Source organism: Cryptomeria japonica, chromosome 2 (assembly GCF_030272615.1).
Source record: "Cryptomeria japonica chromosome 2, Sugi_1.0, whole genome shotgun sequence".
In the NCBI taxonomy this organism is placed as follows: Eukaryota; Viridiplantae; Streptophyta; class Pinopsida; order Cupressales; family Cupressaceae; genus Cryptomeria; species Cryptomeria japonica.
Window position 1 is genome coordinate 96,096,207 of NC_081406.1, and position 13,050 is coordinate 96,109,256.

General features: G+C 37.8%; 1 protein-coding gene across 1 annotated transcript in view; it reads right to left on the reverse strand.

Moving 5' to 3' along the window:
- Window positions 1-339: 339 nt before the first annotated feature.
- Window positions 340-13,050, reverse strand: part of LOC131054756 (putative receptor-like protein kinase At3g47110) — a 28,810-nt gene continuing 16,099 nt past the window's right edge. Inside the window, exons 3-5 of the mRNA XM_059212921.1 lie at window positions 947-1,072; window positions 556-885; window positions 340-452 (exon numbers count right to left, since the gene is read on the reverse strand). Coding sequence (XP_059068904.1) covers window positions 340-452; window positions 556-885; window positions 947-1,072 — 569 coding nt within the window. The remainder of the gene's footprint in view (window positions 453-555; window positions 886-946; window positions 1,073-13,050) is intronic.

A 13,050-nucleotide genomic window follows, 5' to 3' on the forward strand; every position in this document is an offset into this window, starting at 1 on the left:
AAATCGCTGCAGGATTCGTTAGAAATGGATTGTGAAAAAAGGGGTAGATTGTACACAATCTAAGCCTATGAAAAAAAATCTGTTGTTGAATGTATGTAACATTTCTTACAGTAATACAAAGAAGACACTCAATTTTTGGTATGTGGGTTTTTTCTCGAAAGGTTTTGCCATGTAAAATTTAGTGTTTCTTTGCGTCTTGTGTGCTTGTTGTTTTTCCTATGCTCTTGTTCTTCTGTTTAAATGTGCATCTTAATATTCTGAAATAGATTTAAAAGTTTCTCTTGCTTACTTCCTCTGCAAATTTAACGTTTGGAAGGCATTTCCGCATTGTAGCTTTCCTTACACAACAAACATCTGGTTTGTTGGCCTCTTTCTTGTTAACATCTCCAATAGCATAATTCCATAGGTGTAAATATCTCCCTCTGCTGAAATCCTTGCACCAACTCCATACTCTGCATTAAACCCATGTCAATTTCCAGTTCCACCAATTAAAAATTTAAAACAGTAATAATAAAATTGAACCAGCAAGGTAAATCATGAAAAACAAGTGTTTACCAGGGGCAATGTAGCGTAGAGCACCTTTCAGTGTTGCTAATGCTGAAAATGAATCCATAGAATTTTCAAATAGTATATGGGCATTTCCAAAATCAGCTATATGTGTTGTCATATAGAAGTCCAGAAGTATATTGTTGGGCTTCAAGTCACAATGAACAACTTGAATTGAAAAATCATGATGGAGATATGCCAAGCCACGGGCAACGTACATGGCTATATGTAATCGTGTCTGTAAATCAATTTTATAGACACCCCCAATATTACACTTTCTAGAATCACAATGCAAATGCCTTTCCAGGCTCCCATTAGACATGAACTCAAAAACCAAACCTTTGAAGTCAATATTAGAGCATGAAGTTATGACTTATTATATTTCAGTGTTTGGTTTTACCGAGCACTTGGCATTCAATATTGAAACTTTTATGAGCTGCTTCATCCTCCAAATTGAGAGCCTTAATAGCTACCAATGTTCCATTATCCAAAACTCCTTTATATACAGAGCCAACACCACCAATTCCTATCAAGTTGCCCTTGCCAAATCCATTAGTTGCAGTATTGAGCTCCTTATATGAGATTCAGTATGTGACTAGAAAGGAGATAACCGAACTTATGTATTTAAACAATTTATGGAAGTTCCAGGGGCCTCCAGTTGACCCTGCACTTGGACATGTTGGTAATGAAAAAATCCTTTGCCCACAGAGTCTAGGGTTTCCTCTGATTAATGATGCCTTGAGCTTTGTAAACAGTCCTACTTTAGGAATTTATCTTTTCAACAAATTGAATGAAACATTTAGAAAGCTCAGTACCGTTAGATTTTGAAGAGAATCTGGTATTGTACCAGACAATTTGTTGTATGAGAGAGATTAAGATATTGTAGATTACTACAAGTTACAATATTACCTGGAATGAGATCAGATAATTGATTTCTAGATACATCTATTCCTTGAACCATTGTCATTTTACCGATTTCACTTGGTAGGCTTCCTTATAGTGAATTCCAAGACAGATTGAAGTAAAATTGTAAATTTGTTAGGTCTACAACTTCTGGCGGTATTTTTGCAGTGAGATTATTATGGGTTAGGTTAGCTAGTTCTAGGTTGAGAGATCTGCCAAGAGCATGAGGAATCTTTCCAATAAATTGGTTGTTATCAAGATGAAGGTGCCTTAGTTGGGGAAGATCGCCAATACTCTAAGGAATTTCTCCACCAAATAGGTTAAATGATAGAGAAAGTAGCCCTAGATGCTTAAGGGCACCAATCTCACTGGGAATGGGTCGTTGCAAGTTGTTTTGGTCCAGATACAACCTCTCTAGCATCTTAAGCCTTCCTAGTGTACATGGAATGGGGCCAATGAATACATTACTGATAAAGTTTATCATTGCCAAGTTGGTGAGATTGCCAATTTCTTGAGGTATGCTCCCTCCTATAAGATTTTGTTCCAAGGACAATACAAAGAGATTGGTAGACAACTTGCCAATAAAAGGGGACAAATCCTCCGCAAGAGAGTTATAACCCAAGTATAAAGTTTGTAGTGAAATTAATAAGTGATGTAAGATAGGGCAAAGTTCTTGACCTAGTGAGATAGTATCATACAGTAAAAGATGTTTGAGAGAGCTCAACATACCCAATTGGAGAGGCACTGTGTCGTTGATATTGTTTACGCTGAGGTAAAGAAGGTCTAGTTTGGAACAATTACCTAGAGATGTTGGTATTCACCCACTAAGATGATTCTATGCCAGACTTTGCAGATTGCTAAGCATTTGACCTAGCTTTGGAATAATGCCAGAGAGATTGTTGACACTGAGGTCAAGAGTTTCAAGTTTGGAAAAATTACCTAGAGATGTTGGTATTGGACCACTAAGCTGGTTCTCAGAGAGACGCAGTTGTTGCAGATTGCTAAGCTTTTGGAGCTCTCAAATAACGTCATAGAGATTGTTGAGCTTGAGGTCAAGAATATCCAGTTTGGAACACTTTTCTAGATATGTAGGTATTGGCCCACTAAGCTTATTCCCCCTCAGATGTAGTTCTTGCAGATTGCTAAGCTTGTGGATCTCTAGAATAATGCCATGGAAAGTGTTGAAATTGAGGTCAAGAATTTCCAATTTGGAATAGTTTCCTAGATATGTTGATATTGCCCCACTTAGCTGATTCTCTAAGAGACGCAGTTCTTTCATATTGTTGAGCTCTGGAATGGCGCCATAGAGAATGTTGAAACTGAGGTCAAGAATTTCCAATTTAGAACAATTTCCTAGAGATGTTGGTATTGGCCCACTTAGCCAATTCTCACTCAGATTCAGTTCTTGCAGATTGCAAAGCTTTTGGCTGAGCTCTAGAATAAAACCACTGAAAGAGTTAACAGAGATATTTAAAGTCTTTAAGAAAGAAAGATTTCCCAAGAAAGGAGAAATAGAACCCACTAAATCTCTGCTCTAAAGATCAATTTTAGACACTCTCATCAACTTATTGCATGAAATGTATGTCCAATTGCAGAGGTTAGTGTTGCATTCCAATAGGATAACATCTTGTTTGGATCAAAAGTGATGGAATTATTGAAGGTCAGTAAAGCTTGCTCATCATTAAAGCATCCATTTTTATGGGTTTGTGCAGAGGAACAAAGTTGAAGATAAAAGAGAAGAAAAGGCACGACCAACGCAGTAATTTTCATGGCTAATCGCTACATTACTGAATACCTTGTTAGAAGAACAATCTATAATCACCATATAATTGGGGGATTTTACCGCTAATTTCGTCGGGTTGTATGCTGGGAAATTTGTATGAGCAAATTAATCATATTTTCCTCTTTATCTCCTCAAATGCACTGAAAAAAACATGTCACCAAAGTTTTCCCAATTTATTGAACTAAAATTCAATTTATTGGACTGAAAACAATTTAGCATTGTGTAATTAAGCTAGAATATTTTAATTTAGATAATATCTAAGAAAACTCTTCTAATTGGTGAACTAATTATGTTTTGAAAAGATTTGTCTAATAGATTTGTAAGAATTATTTTGACAAAAGGTGTATTGTATATGTACTCTGATTGTTTAATAATTGCAGCAGACAATTAGGATTGTAAATGGGAGGGATGGACTGGGCTTGATGTTCCAAACAGTAGGCAATATTCCTTAAGATTGACTTCGCTAAAGTGTATGATCGCGTTGAGTGGCCATTTATTGTGGCTATGCTCAAAGCTGTTGGCTTCGACCCTAAATTAATTCAGTCTATCCAGATGTTATTCGGAGATGCCTCGGCCTGCATCACCATTAATGGTCATCATTCTAAGGCTTTTGGTCTTTTCAAATCCATTCGCCAAGGCTGTCCTCTGGCTCCTGCTTTATATGTTCTTGCGATGGAGGGTTTTGGGTACTTACTTGCTAACACCATCTCTATTGGGCGTGTCCATGGAATCTCCCTGCCTGAGTCATCTTCTCAACTTGTCAATGGCCATTTTGCAGACGACTCCTTTCTCACTCTCACTGAGGAAGAAGATAATGTTAAGGCTTCTCTTCAATGTCTGGACACCTTTTTCTTGGCTTCTGGCTTGGTCATTCAATGACACAAGATGCATAGTTATAGGCAGTCTTTTCTTCCCACCCCGCCTTGGATTCTTCAATATGGCTATAAATGGCTTCATCATGGCAATTTTTTTTGCTTTCTGGGCATTCCTTTTGCCTTTCAAGCTTTGCCTGTGGATCTTTGGAATGTTGTTTTAGCCAAGATTGAGAAAAAACTAGCCTATTGGATAACCAAGCCTCTCTCTCTAGCTGGTAAATTTCAAATTTGTTCAAAGGTTTTGGCTCCCACTCATGTCTACTACTCTTCATGTTGGGCTCCTTCTAAGGCGTCTTACATGAATTTGGAAAGACTTATGCGGGCTTTTCTTTGGGCCTCTAGTTCCGACCATCAAGGTTTTCACAGAGTCGCTTGGGAGTTTTGTTGCCTTCCCTAGGAGTCTGAAGGGCTCAACCTTATTTCTTCCCAGAAACAAGGGCTTGCCTTATGTGCTAAATAGATCATCAGAGCCTTATTTGGTGACGAGGCTTGGAAAATCCTTCTTTGGCATTGCATTTCTTTGAGATTTCCTCCCAATAGGCCGGCTTGGAAGGGGATTGGTTATCAAACCCTGCTCATTATGAAAGACCCAGTTCAGATCTAGGGTACTTTTGTTGTTAAAAGCATCTGGTGTGCTTGGGAAGCTATTAAGCCTTGGCTTCGGTGGACAGGTGATGGTTTTCATGATGGGATCTCCATGAATCAACACAACCTCTAGTGGTCACCTCTTTTTTAGGTGCAAGGGTTACTGCTGGCCAAAATACAGGGTGTTAGTGATCTGCGTTTTTACAAACATGACATTCAAACACCTAAGGATCTATTTTCTAGAGTTTCTATGAGTCTCCGGTCATGGGATGACCTCCAGGTACAGTTTCATTGTCTCAACCTGATCGACAGACTTATGACCTTCTGGTTTCGGCCTTACCCTCACATTTATTACATAAGCTTGGCATTAAGTGTGCCAGACCTTGGTGGAAGGATTGGAAGTGGTATCCTTGGGCTCCTTTCACCAACTACAAACCAAAAATGGGTTATCTCTGGTTGGTACCCCATTTTCCTATGGTCCTTATTCTTAACCAGCGGTGGCATTTGCAGTCTTCTCAGAAATCTTGGAGACTCAGGTTTCTTGTTGTCTGGTCTGCCACCAATGAACCCAAGATTGCACACTTTGCTTGGTGTGTGCTTTTTCAAGGGCTGGCTTTAGGTTCCAAACTTAAGAATTTGGGGGTTCCTGATCCCCGGTGCCCTTTTTGTGGTCACCTAGAAACTTGTATGCATATTTTTTGGTTCTGTAGAAGAGATCAACAGTATTGGAGCTGGATCCATGATTTCTTTCGGCCTTTTTGGCCTGAGCCCTTTTCTTGGCATATGGCTCTTCTAGGAGATTCTCCTAGAATCCCCTTCAAGTTGTCCTACATATGACATGCTTTCAGAATGAAGATCCTATTTACTCTTTGGAAAGATAGAAATGCAGTTTTTTTTACTCACAACTCTTTGGATATTAATGTCTTGCTTTATGTTGAAGCTTGCATTTGTAATCATGTATTAATGCAGATTCAGGTACAAGCAAATAAAGTGGCTCTTGAGGTGGGCCACTTACAAGAGCTAGTCCTTCAGCATTGGGGCAATGCCCCCTATGCAGTTGCCAGAGTGCCACCAGATTTTGTTTCTATTGACTGCACTCTGCCCCGTGGTCGAAGTTCCTCTACCCGACGCTCTCAGACCCCGCGGTCCGAGGCTCCTCACCACTCCTCTAGTGGGAGAGACAATGCATGAAGGCGCCACTCGACTTCTCCTCTGCATCATGGGTCTAGCTCGGGGCAACCTTCTGTTTCTCTTATTTCTTTGACTCCTGTTGCAGACGATGGCTCTAGGTGGCCTATTGCCACCACCTCCAAATTTCCTTGCCTGGCTCTAGCTATTTCACCTCCCAGGTGCGGGGAAGGAGAAGATGAAAAAGACCCTAAAGATGGATGGTCCATGTCAAACCCGACTCCTGGCCCTGTTGATGTATGGGGCAAGAAAGATAATCCAGATCCTCCCCCCTCGGTTGCCTCTGCTTTGGCTGCTTGAGGAATTTTTCTGATCATTAGCTTTGTTTTTTGACTCCAGCTTCTTTCTGTGTGACTCTCGCGGGGTGATCTTGTATCCCTCGACCTTTTTTGTGATTATGTACTTTGATATTTTTTATCTAATAGAGAATGCCTATTCATCAAAATTAGGATTGTAAATAATGTTTTTTCTTATCAAAGCTCACGTTTGATGAAAGATGCATTTTCTACGATCTGCATAATTTAAAAGTAATTTTTATATCCTTCAATGTTGGCCTCTCATTCTTCTCCGATGCCCTCCATTTTCTTTTTCATAATCCTCATGCAATGGAATAGGAATTATAATAGCCAAACATAAAGATTTATGTCGTAGTTAGCTCATATTAATGTTATTTAAGTGAATGTTTTGTGTATGTAGTGTCTTCATTGCTACTTTTAAATTTATTGTCTTTTATGGCAGCAAATATATATGAAATATAGGGGAAGAATACCAGTTACAATAACTTCTCACTCCTTGTACACCCAACCCTTCAATTATTAACTTTTAAATAATCAAAAAACAAATAATAGAAAAGTTCATTAATAAATTACACATGTAACAATATCTGCTCAATTTTTAGATTTTTTGGATCATAATTGACCCATTTGGGCACCTTTATTGGTACCCATAGCACACAACTACTAGAGCATTTGTGCATAAGTATTGGCAATTTTAAGTGCACGATTATTGGAGCATCTTTAAGTAGGTTTCTATGGGTGCACAAACTTAGCTATAATGACTACTAGTATGCTTTTAAATCACATTTCATATGACAACTAGGATGATGAATAAGAATTGAAATATTGTCCATGTGTCTGACACAAAAATCATATCAAAAAATAAGCATAAGAAAAGAAATCAAAAAACAAAATTGATAAGAAAAAGTTAAAATTTAATTTTAGAGTCATACACTAATGGTGTATCCTAAATGTGAATACTTTTTATTTATGTATATTTATATTAAAATTGAACATAACTTATTTATTAATAATATTATAATTTTTTTTTAAATATAAAATAAAATATCTTTGTTATTATTATTATATATAGTCGATCTAATTTATATATATGACATTGTTAACAAGTTTTATATTTATATATAAAAAATATGTTGGAAATTAAAATATTATCATTCATTTATAAATATGTGTATATGGTGAAAATGGAAACAATAATAACGATATTGAAAGGCTAAATGAATTCAACCACAAAACTCTAGCCTAACAACAACAAAGATCCACCATAACATATGAAGATTACCTAAGACAATGCAAATCAAATGAAATCACAAAGATTATACCATCACATGTCCAATAGGGTTTGGATCTCCATTCTTCCTATCTCCATTGATCTTGCTTGATATATTTGCTCTCAGATTTTATGTGCACAAGAGATCAACAAAGAACGGAATGTGGTTGCAAGTAGGATCACATATGTTCAAAAGCGTAGTGTAGTCAAGTAGTCAATGGGGGGTTGAATGCATAGTTGAGTAGAATGATTGATTAGGATGCATAGATTGATTAGGGTTGATAATGAAGGAAGCATCTCCTTATATAGAAGACACTATATGAATTGGAGGAATAAGATTGAGAGGTGTAAGAGATGTCGGCTATGATTAGAGGGTAGGTAGAGGAAATACTAAAATAATGAAAGGGTAGGTAGTGTATAAATTAAGAGATGAATGACATGTGTCATGGGTAGAAAAGGTTAATGAATTAATTAAATAAATAAATATTTATTTAATTAATAGAAGAAGTGGGATAATTAAATAAACAAGATATTTATTTAATTTAGAAAAAGGAAAATTTAAATAAATAAATGTATTTATCTAAATGAGAAATAAGGTTAGAAGAGGATAAATGAATTAATTAAATAAATAAAGATTTATTTAATTAATAGAAGAATTAAGCTTAGATAATTAAATAAATAAAATATTTATTTAATTAGACTGGACAATTTTGGGTGTCTACATTTTGCCCCTCTTTGAGACAATGCAGCCTGTCGCGTTGTTTCAAAGAAGATAATATGAACTGATACAAAGTTGCCCCAAGATGGGAATGATATGCCCCCTCGAGAGATTGGATGAAAATGTCTGAAAAGATCACAGACAATCTCTCGATAAGAAAGGAAAGCTAGAATGGACTGACCGAATAGGATAGAGTGACAGAGTCACGGGGTAAAGAGGACTGACTCGGGAGACGAGAGCTAGGGCTAGGGCTAGGGTAGTCTATAAGATAGACCACGAGGACAAAAAATCCTCATTGTCATCCACACATCCAAGAGATAAGAGTGTAGAGAGAGAATTGAGCAACAACAGTCAGCAGCGATGGCATTTGTGCATAGATTCGATCGCGTTCGCCGATATCAAAGGCCAACAGATGCAAGAGAGCTGGTAAGTACCACAAAATCTCTTTGTACTTTGTCGCAATAAACATTGTCATAAATGCATGTTAGGTAGCACATTTAATGCACATTAGGTATGTCTAGAAAAATGTCAAAAACGTGTAGGCGTGTCTGTGTCAAAAATGTGCATTTATGTCTTCTAGGGAAAATCAACAGTTCTGTGATGAACATACATTGTTGATTGGATAAGCTGCTGAGAGGATACACTCAAGTAGGTCCTCTAGGGAAGACTGGGATAGATCGAGACACTTTGTGATGAACAGTGAGTACCAAGACAAAGTACTTTGTGATGAACAGGGAGTACTAAAAAAAAGAGCAGCACTTTGTGATGAATAGTGAGTACCACTAGGATAGAAGCAACACTTTGTGATGAACAGTGAGTATCACTAGGACTGAGATGATTGATTTGCTTGACTACAGGAGGATCTACCTATGCTAAAGTCACGAGAGAGGTTCCCTTTGACTCAGAGTTTACGAGCAGAGCCGACAGTTGAGGAGAGAGCTGCCATTGAGGTTATGGGTTTGAGATTCATTCTGTATGTGCCTGAGTTTCAGGTGAACATGGGATTGCTGACTGCGCTGGCTGAGAGATGGCACTCAGAGACATGTACATTCCATTTGTCGATGGGTCAGATGACAGTCACCTTGGAGGATGTATATAGGATACTGAGGATACCGATCGATGGGGAGTTAGTACCCTACGATCGAGATGGAGATATGGATGCCCTTAGATGAGTGTTCTAGGATCCAGGACTGGAGATGAGGGCGGGACATGTGGCATGGGATACCATGACATGGACAGGATTAGTACTACCAACAGTGTTAGCAGGAGTTATTAGTGGGTTCTTTTGTCCGGATAGGGTGACACGAGAGGTGGCTGCAGAGGACACAGGGGCCAGGAGAGATGATCTTGGGGCGGGTCCTTCTAGGGCTCAGACTCCATCGAGGCCAGCCGACTCTGAGGGAGGGAATTCATCATAGCCATAGAGGGCTCCCTATGTATCAGTATTGTACCATTTTTGTATGATGATGTAGACACCCGCGGGTGATTGTAGCCATATGATTTTGACATCATTGTATCATGACACTTTATATATATATATATATATATATATATATATATATATATATATGAGATGATTCATCTTTGCGGTAGCTATATGCATGTGTACCTATGTGATGAGATGTTCTTATGTGATGCTTATGATATGGATGCAAATATGTATACGATGCAATGCAATATATATTTTTTTTGTTCTTTTATGTTTTATAATGTTATGCCAATGCAAATGTGAATGTATGAAATGTAGATGAATATGATAATGCAAATAATTATTTACATGATGAGAATATAAAATGTGCTAACATGTGTTGTGTGTAGGATGTGATGCAATTGTGATATCTATATGTATGTATGAAATGCTTAATATGTGGTAATGCAGGTGCAACTATATGAAATGCAAATGTTTTTGGTGTGTCATTATACTCAATCATGTGATAGCAGGCTATGCGGACTTGAGAAGGACGATAGAAGTCAATCAAGAAAGGGGGATGAAAGATAGAAGATATGAAAGTGAAAGAGCTTCTTGTGCATTATTATCATTGAGCTTTATTATGGCAAGTAGGTTATGGCATATGTTTGACCCAGAAAGTCATTGTACCTATTTGTATGGAGATAAGATAGGCACAAACAAAGAATGCCCCAGTTCATACTAGACTCACAGTGTCCTCATATCCTTGGACAAGTCATAGCATTACTAAGAGACAATCCATAGACAACAAAGAAAAATAGGTGATGATACCCCATCCTCGCCTTTCTAGTCAAAGACATCCTAGAGATAGAATCTCTAGTCAGAGACATCCTGGAAAATCTAAAAGACATGTCACCAAAAGATAAAATCAAAAGAAAACCAAGACTCGACCCCAACATCCACTGTAGTCCTCAAGTTTAGTATCTCTTGTCACTTGTATAAGTCTTATTTGATTGTGGTCGCAATGTTTACTTTCACAAAAGGATAGATCGTACTGAACCATAATGTTGTCCGAGTCTGTCGAAAGATTTGATTTGTTGAAGCCCATTGTTGCTGTTGTGTCTCATCTAAAACTGACTGAATCCATGAAACTGATACTTTATTGTGGAGAAGATGAAACTTTATTGTGGATTGGTGAAGCAGATGTTGCTTTATTGCGGATTGTGCGTGGCTAGACTGAAGAAACTGTACTCCTTGAAACATGTGATGCTCTCAGTTCCACACCCATCACTAGATGTAGGATTATCCTTAGCCACAGATAGGAGCTGATTTATTATGGATGGAAAGGGTTGTGAAAAAGAATGTTTATTATGAATGGCGAACCAATCTTGGGTAGATCAATAACAAGCCATGATGGGAATGTGTAAGTTTATTATGAATGGATAGGTCGTGAGTGTGTGCAAAGTGAAGTGATGAAAGAGAATCCTGAAGGAGGGAGGAGCAATGTCACTACACATGGCGCTGGTGACCCAGTTTTCACCATGGTACTTGCCGAGGGTGCCACCAAAGTGGTTTTCACCGTTGGACAAAATTATTTCTCTTTACTTTTCTTGATTTTTTTTTATTTTTATTTTTATTTTTTTTGTTGTCACAAGGCGCCTATTTGCCAGGTTTTCACCAAGTAACGATTTTTTGTTTTATGATTTTTTTTGTATTTTTGAACTTTTTTTTTTTTTTTTTTGTATTTTTGATATTAGGATACTCTGAAGAGCTATGTGTAAAACATGCGAAGGTGCATGTTGTTGATAGGATCCTCCAAAGGTTCACCCTCTGTAGTTGAGAGCTGATATGCACCAGATCCATATGTTGTTATGATGATGTAAGGACCAAGCCAGTTTAGTTCGAACTTGCCCTTCTTCTCTCTGTCTTGTTGATTTTTAGGATTTTCTTTGAGAATCAAGTCACCTACCTCAAATGTGTGAGGCTTTACCTTGTGATTGTAACTGCATTTTTCCTTGACTGAATTATGTGTAGCTCGAGTGACTATCATCCTTGATAAAGGAACTGAGATAGAATTACTAGTGTGTGGACTACACAGGCCCGTATGTGTGTCACCTGAAGAAGTTTGGGCATCCCTGATAACAAAGTCCTTTGAGGAAGTTCCATTAAAGGTCCATGATGTATCACCAAAAGGGAAAGGATGTGCGAAGCAAGTGGATGAGGAATGAACGCTTATGATTGCGAAAATAAGTGAAAGTAGGATAGCATGATGGAGACTTAGGATCAACAAGTATGCTTTTTGATTTAAAAATTTAGAACTTTTGCCCTCGGTTATTTTGATATTAGGGGAGATCAACTCTTGCTCTTTTTTCTTCATAGAATTTTTATCCTTGAATTTGATTTTTGTAGAGTCCAATAGCTTTTGATATTGATTTGGACTAAAGGACTTCTCTTTATTTTTGACTTTTAGATTTTTCTTTTCAAAGCTTGATTTTTTATCCCCAATCAGTAAGGGCTTTTCTAATTCTTGTTGATCCAAGTCTAGGAGCGGAGTGGAAATGGAATGAGTGGATGATATGGTAAGGCTCTGTGATTTCTCAAGAGGGCTGGCGATACACTCAATAGATTCTTTATTGGAACCACTCTTAGGACTATTGATATCAAGAGTTGCTTGCACCACTAGAGGAGATTTGCATTCAGACTTAGTAGCCACAACACTAGGTGGTTCACACCCAATTCCTTGGCATTGCAAATTGTTTGTAGTTTGTTCTTGTTGACTGAATGTCTTAGCAGATGGTGGGAGTTGAGCAACATGAAAGATATACTCATCACATCCCAAGTCTTTAAACTTGAACTTTTCTTTGAGCTCTGTTTGTTTTGATGCTGAAGGTTTCAAGGATTCTGGATCCACATATGTCAAGGATGGAGTTGCTTCTCTATTAACTGGAATTGTTATTTCTGATCTAGGTCGTAGATTGTTGCAATATATGAATGGATTTGGGTCAGCTTTGACGATTACTTCAACTCCATTGTGTGGAAGCTTGATAGATCGATGATATGTAGATGGGACTGCCCTCATTTCATGAATCCATGAATGTCCTAGCAATATGTTGTATGTGAGATCTAAATCTAGGACTTGACAAACCACATCCTTTGTAACTGGCCCAACTCTGAGAGGTAAGGTGACTGTGCCCTTGGATGAGCGCTCTTCATCATCATATGCCTTGATGGTAATTTTGTTTGTAGAATTCACAGCTTTGTTGGAATATCCCAATTGTTTAATAGTGCTCAATGTACAAATGTTTAGACCTGCTCCTCCATCTATCAGGACTCGTTTGATTCTATGTTTGTGTATGAAGGCTTCAATGTGTAAAGGTACATTATGTGGCTGACTTACGGAGGCATCATCAGCTTCTGTGAATGTAAGGGAGTGTGGAATGGAAATGTATCCCAGCATGGCTTGACACTAGTCCATGTT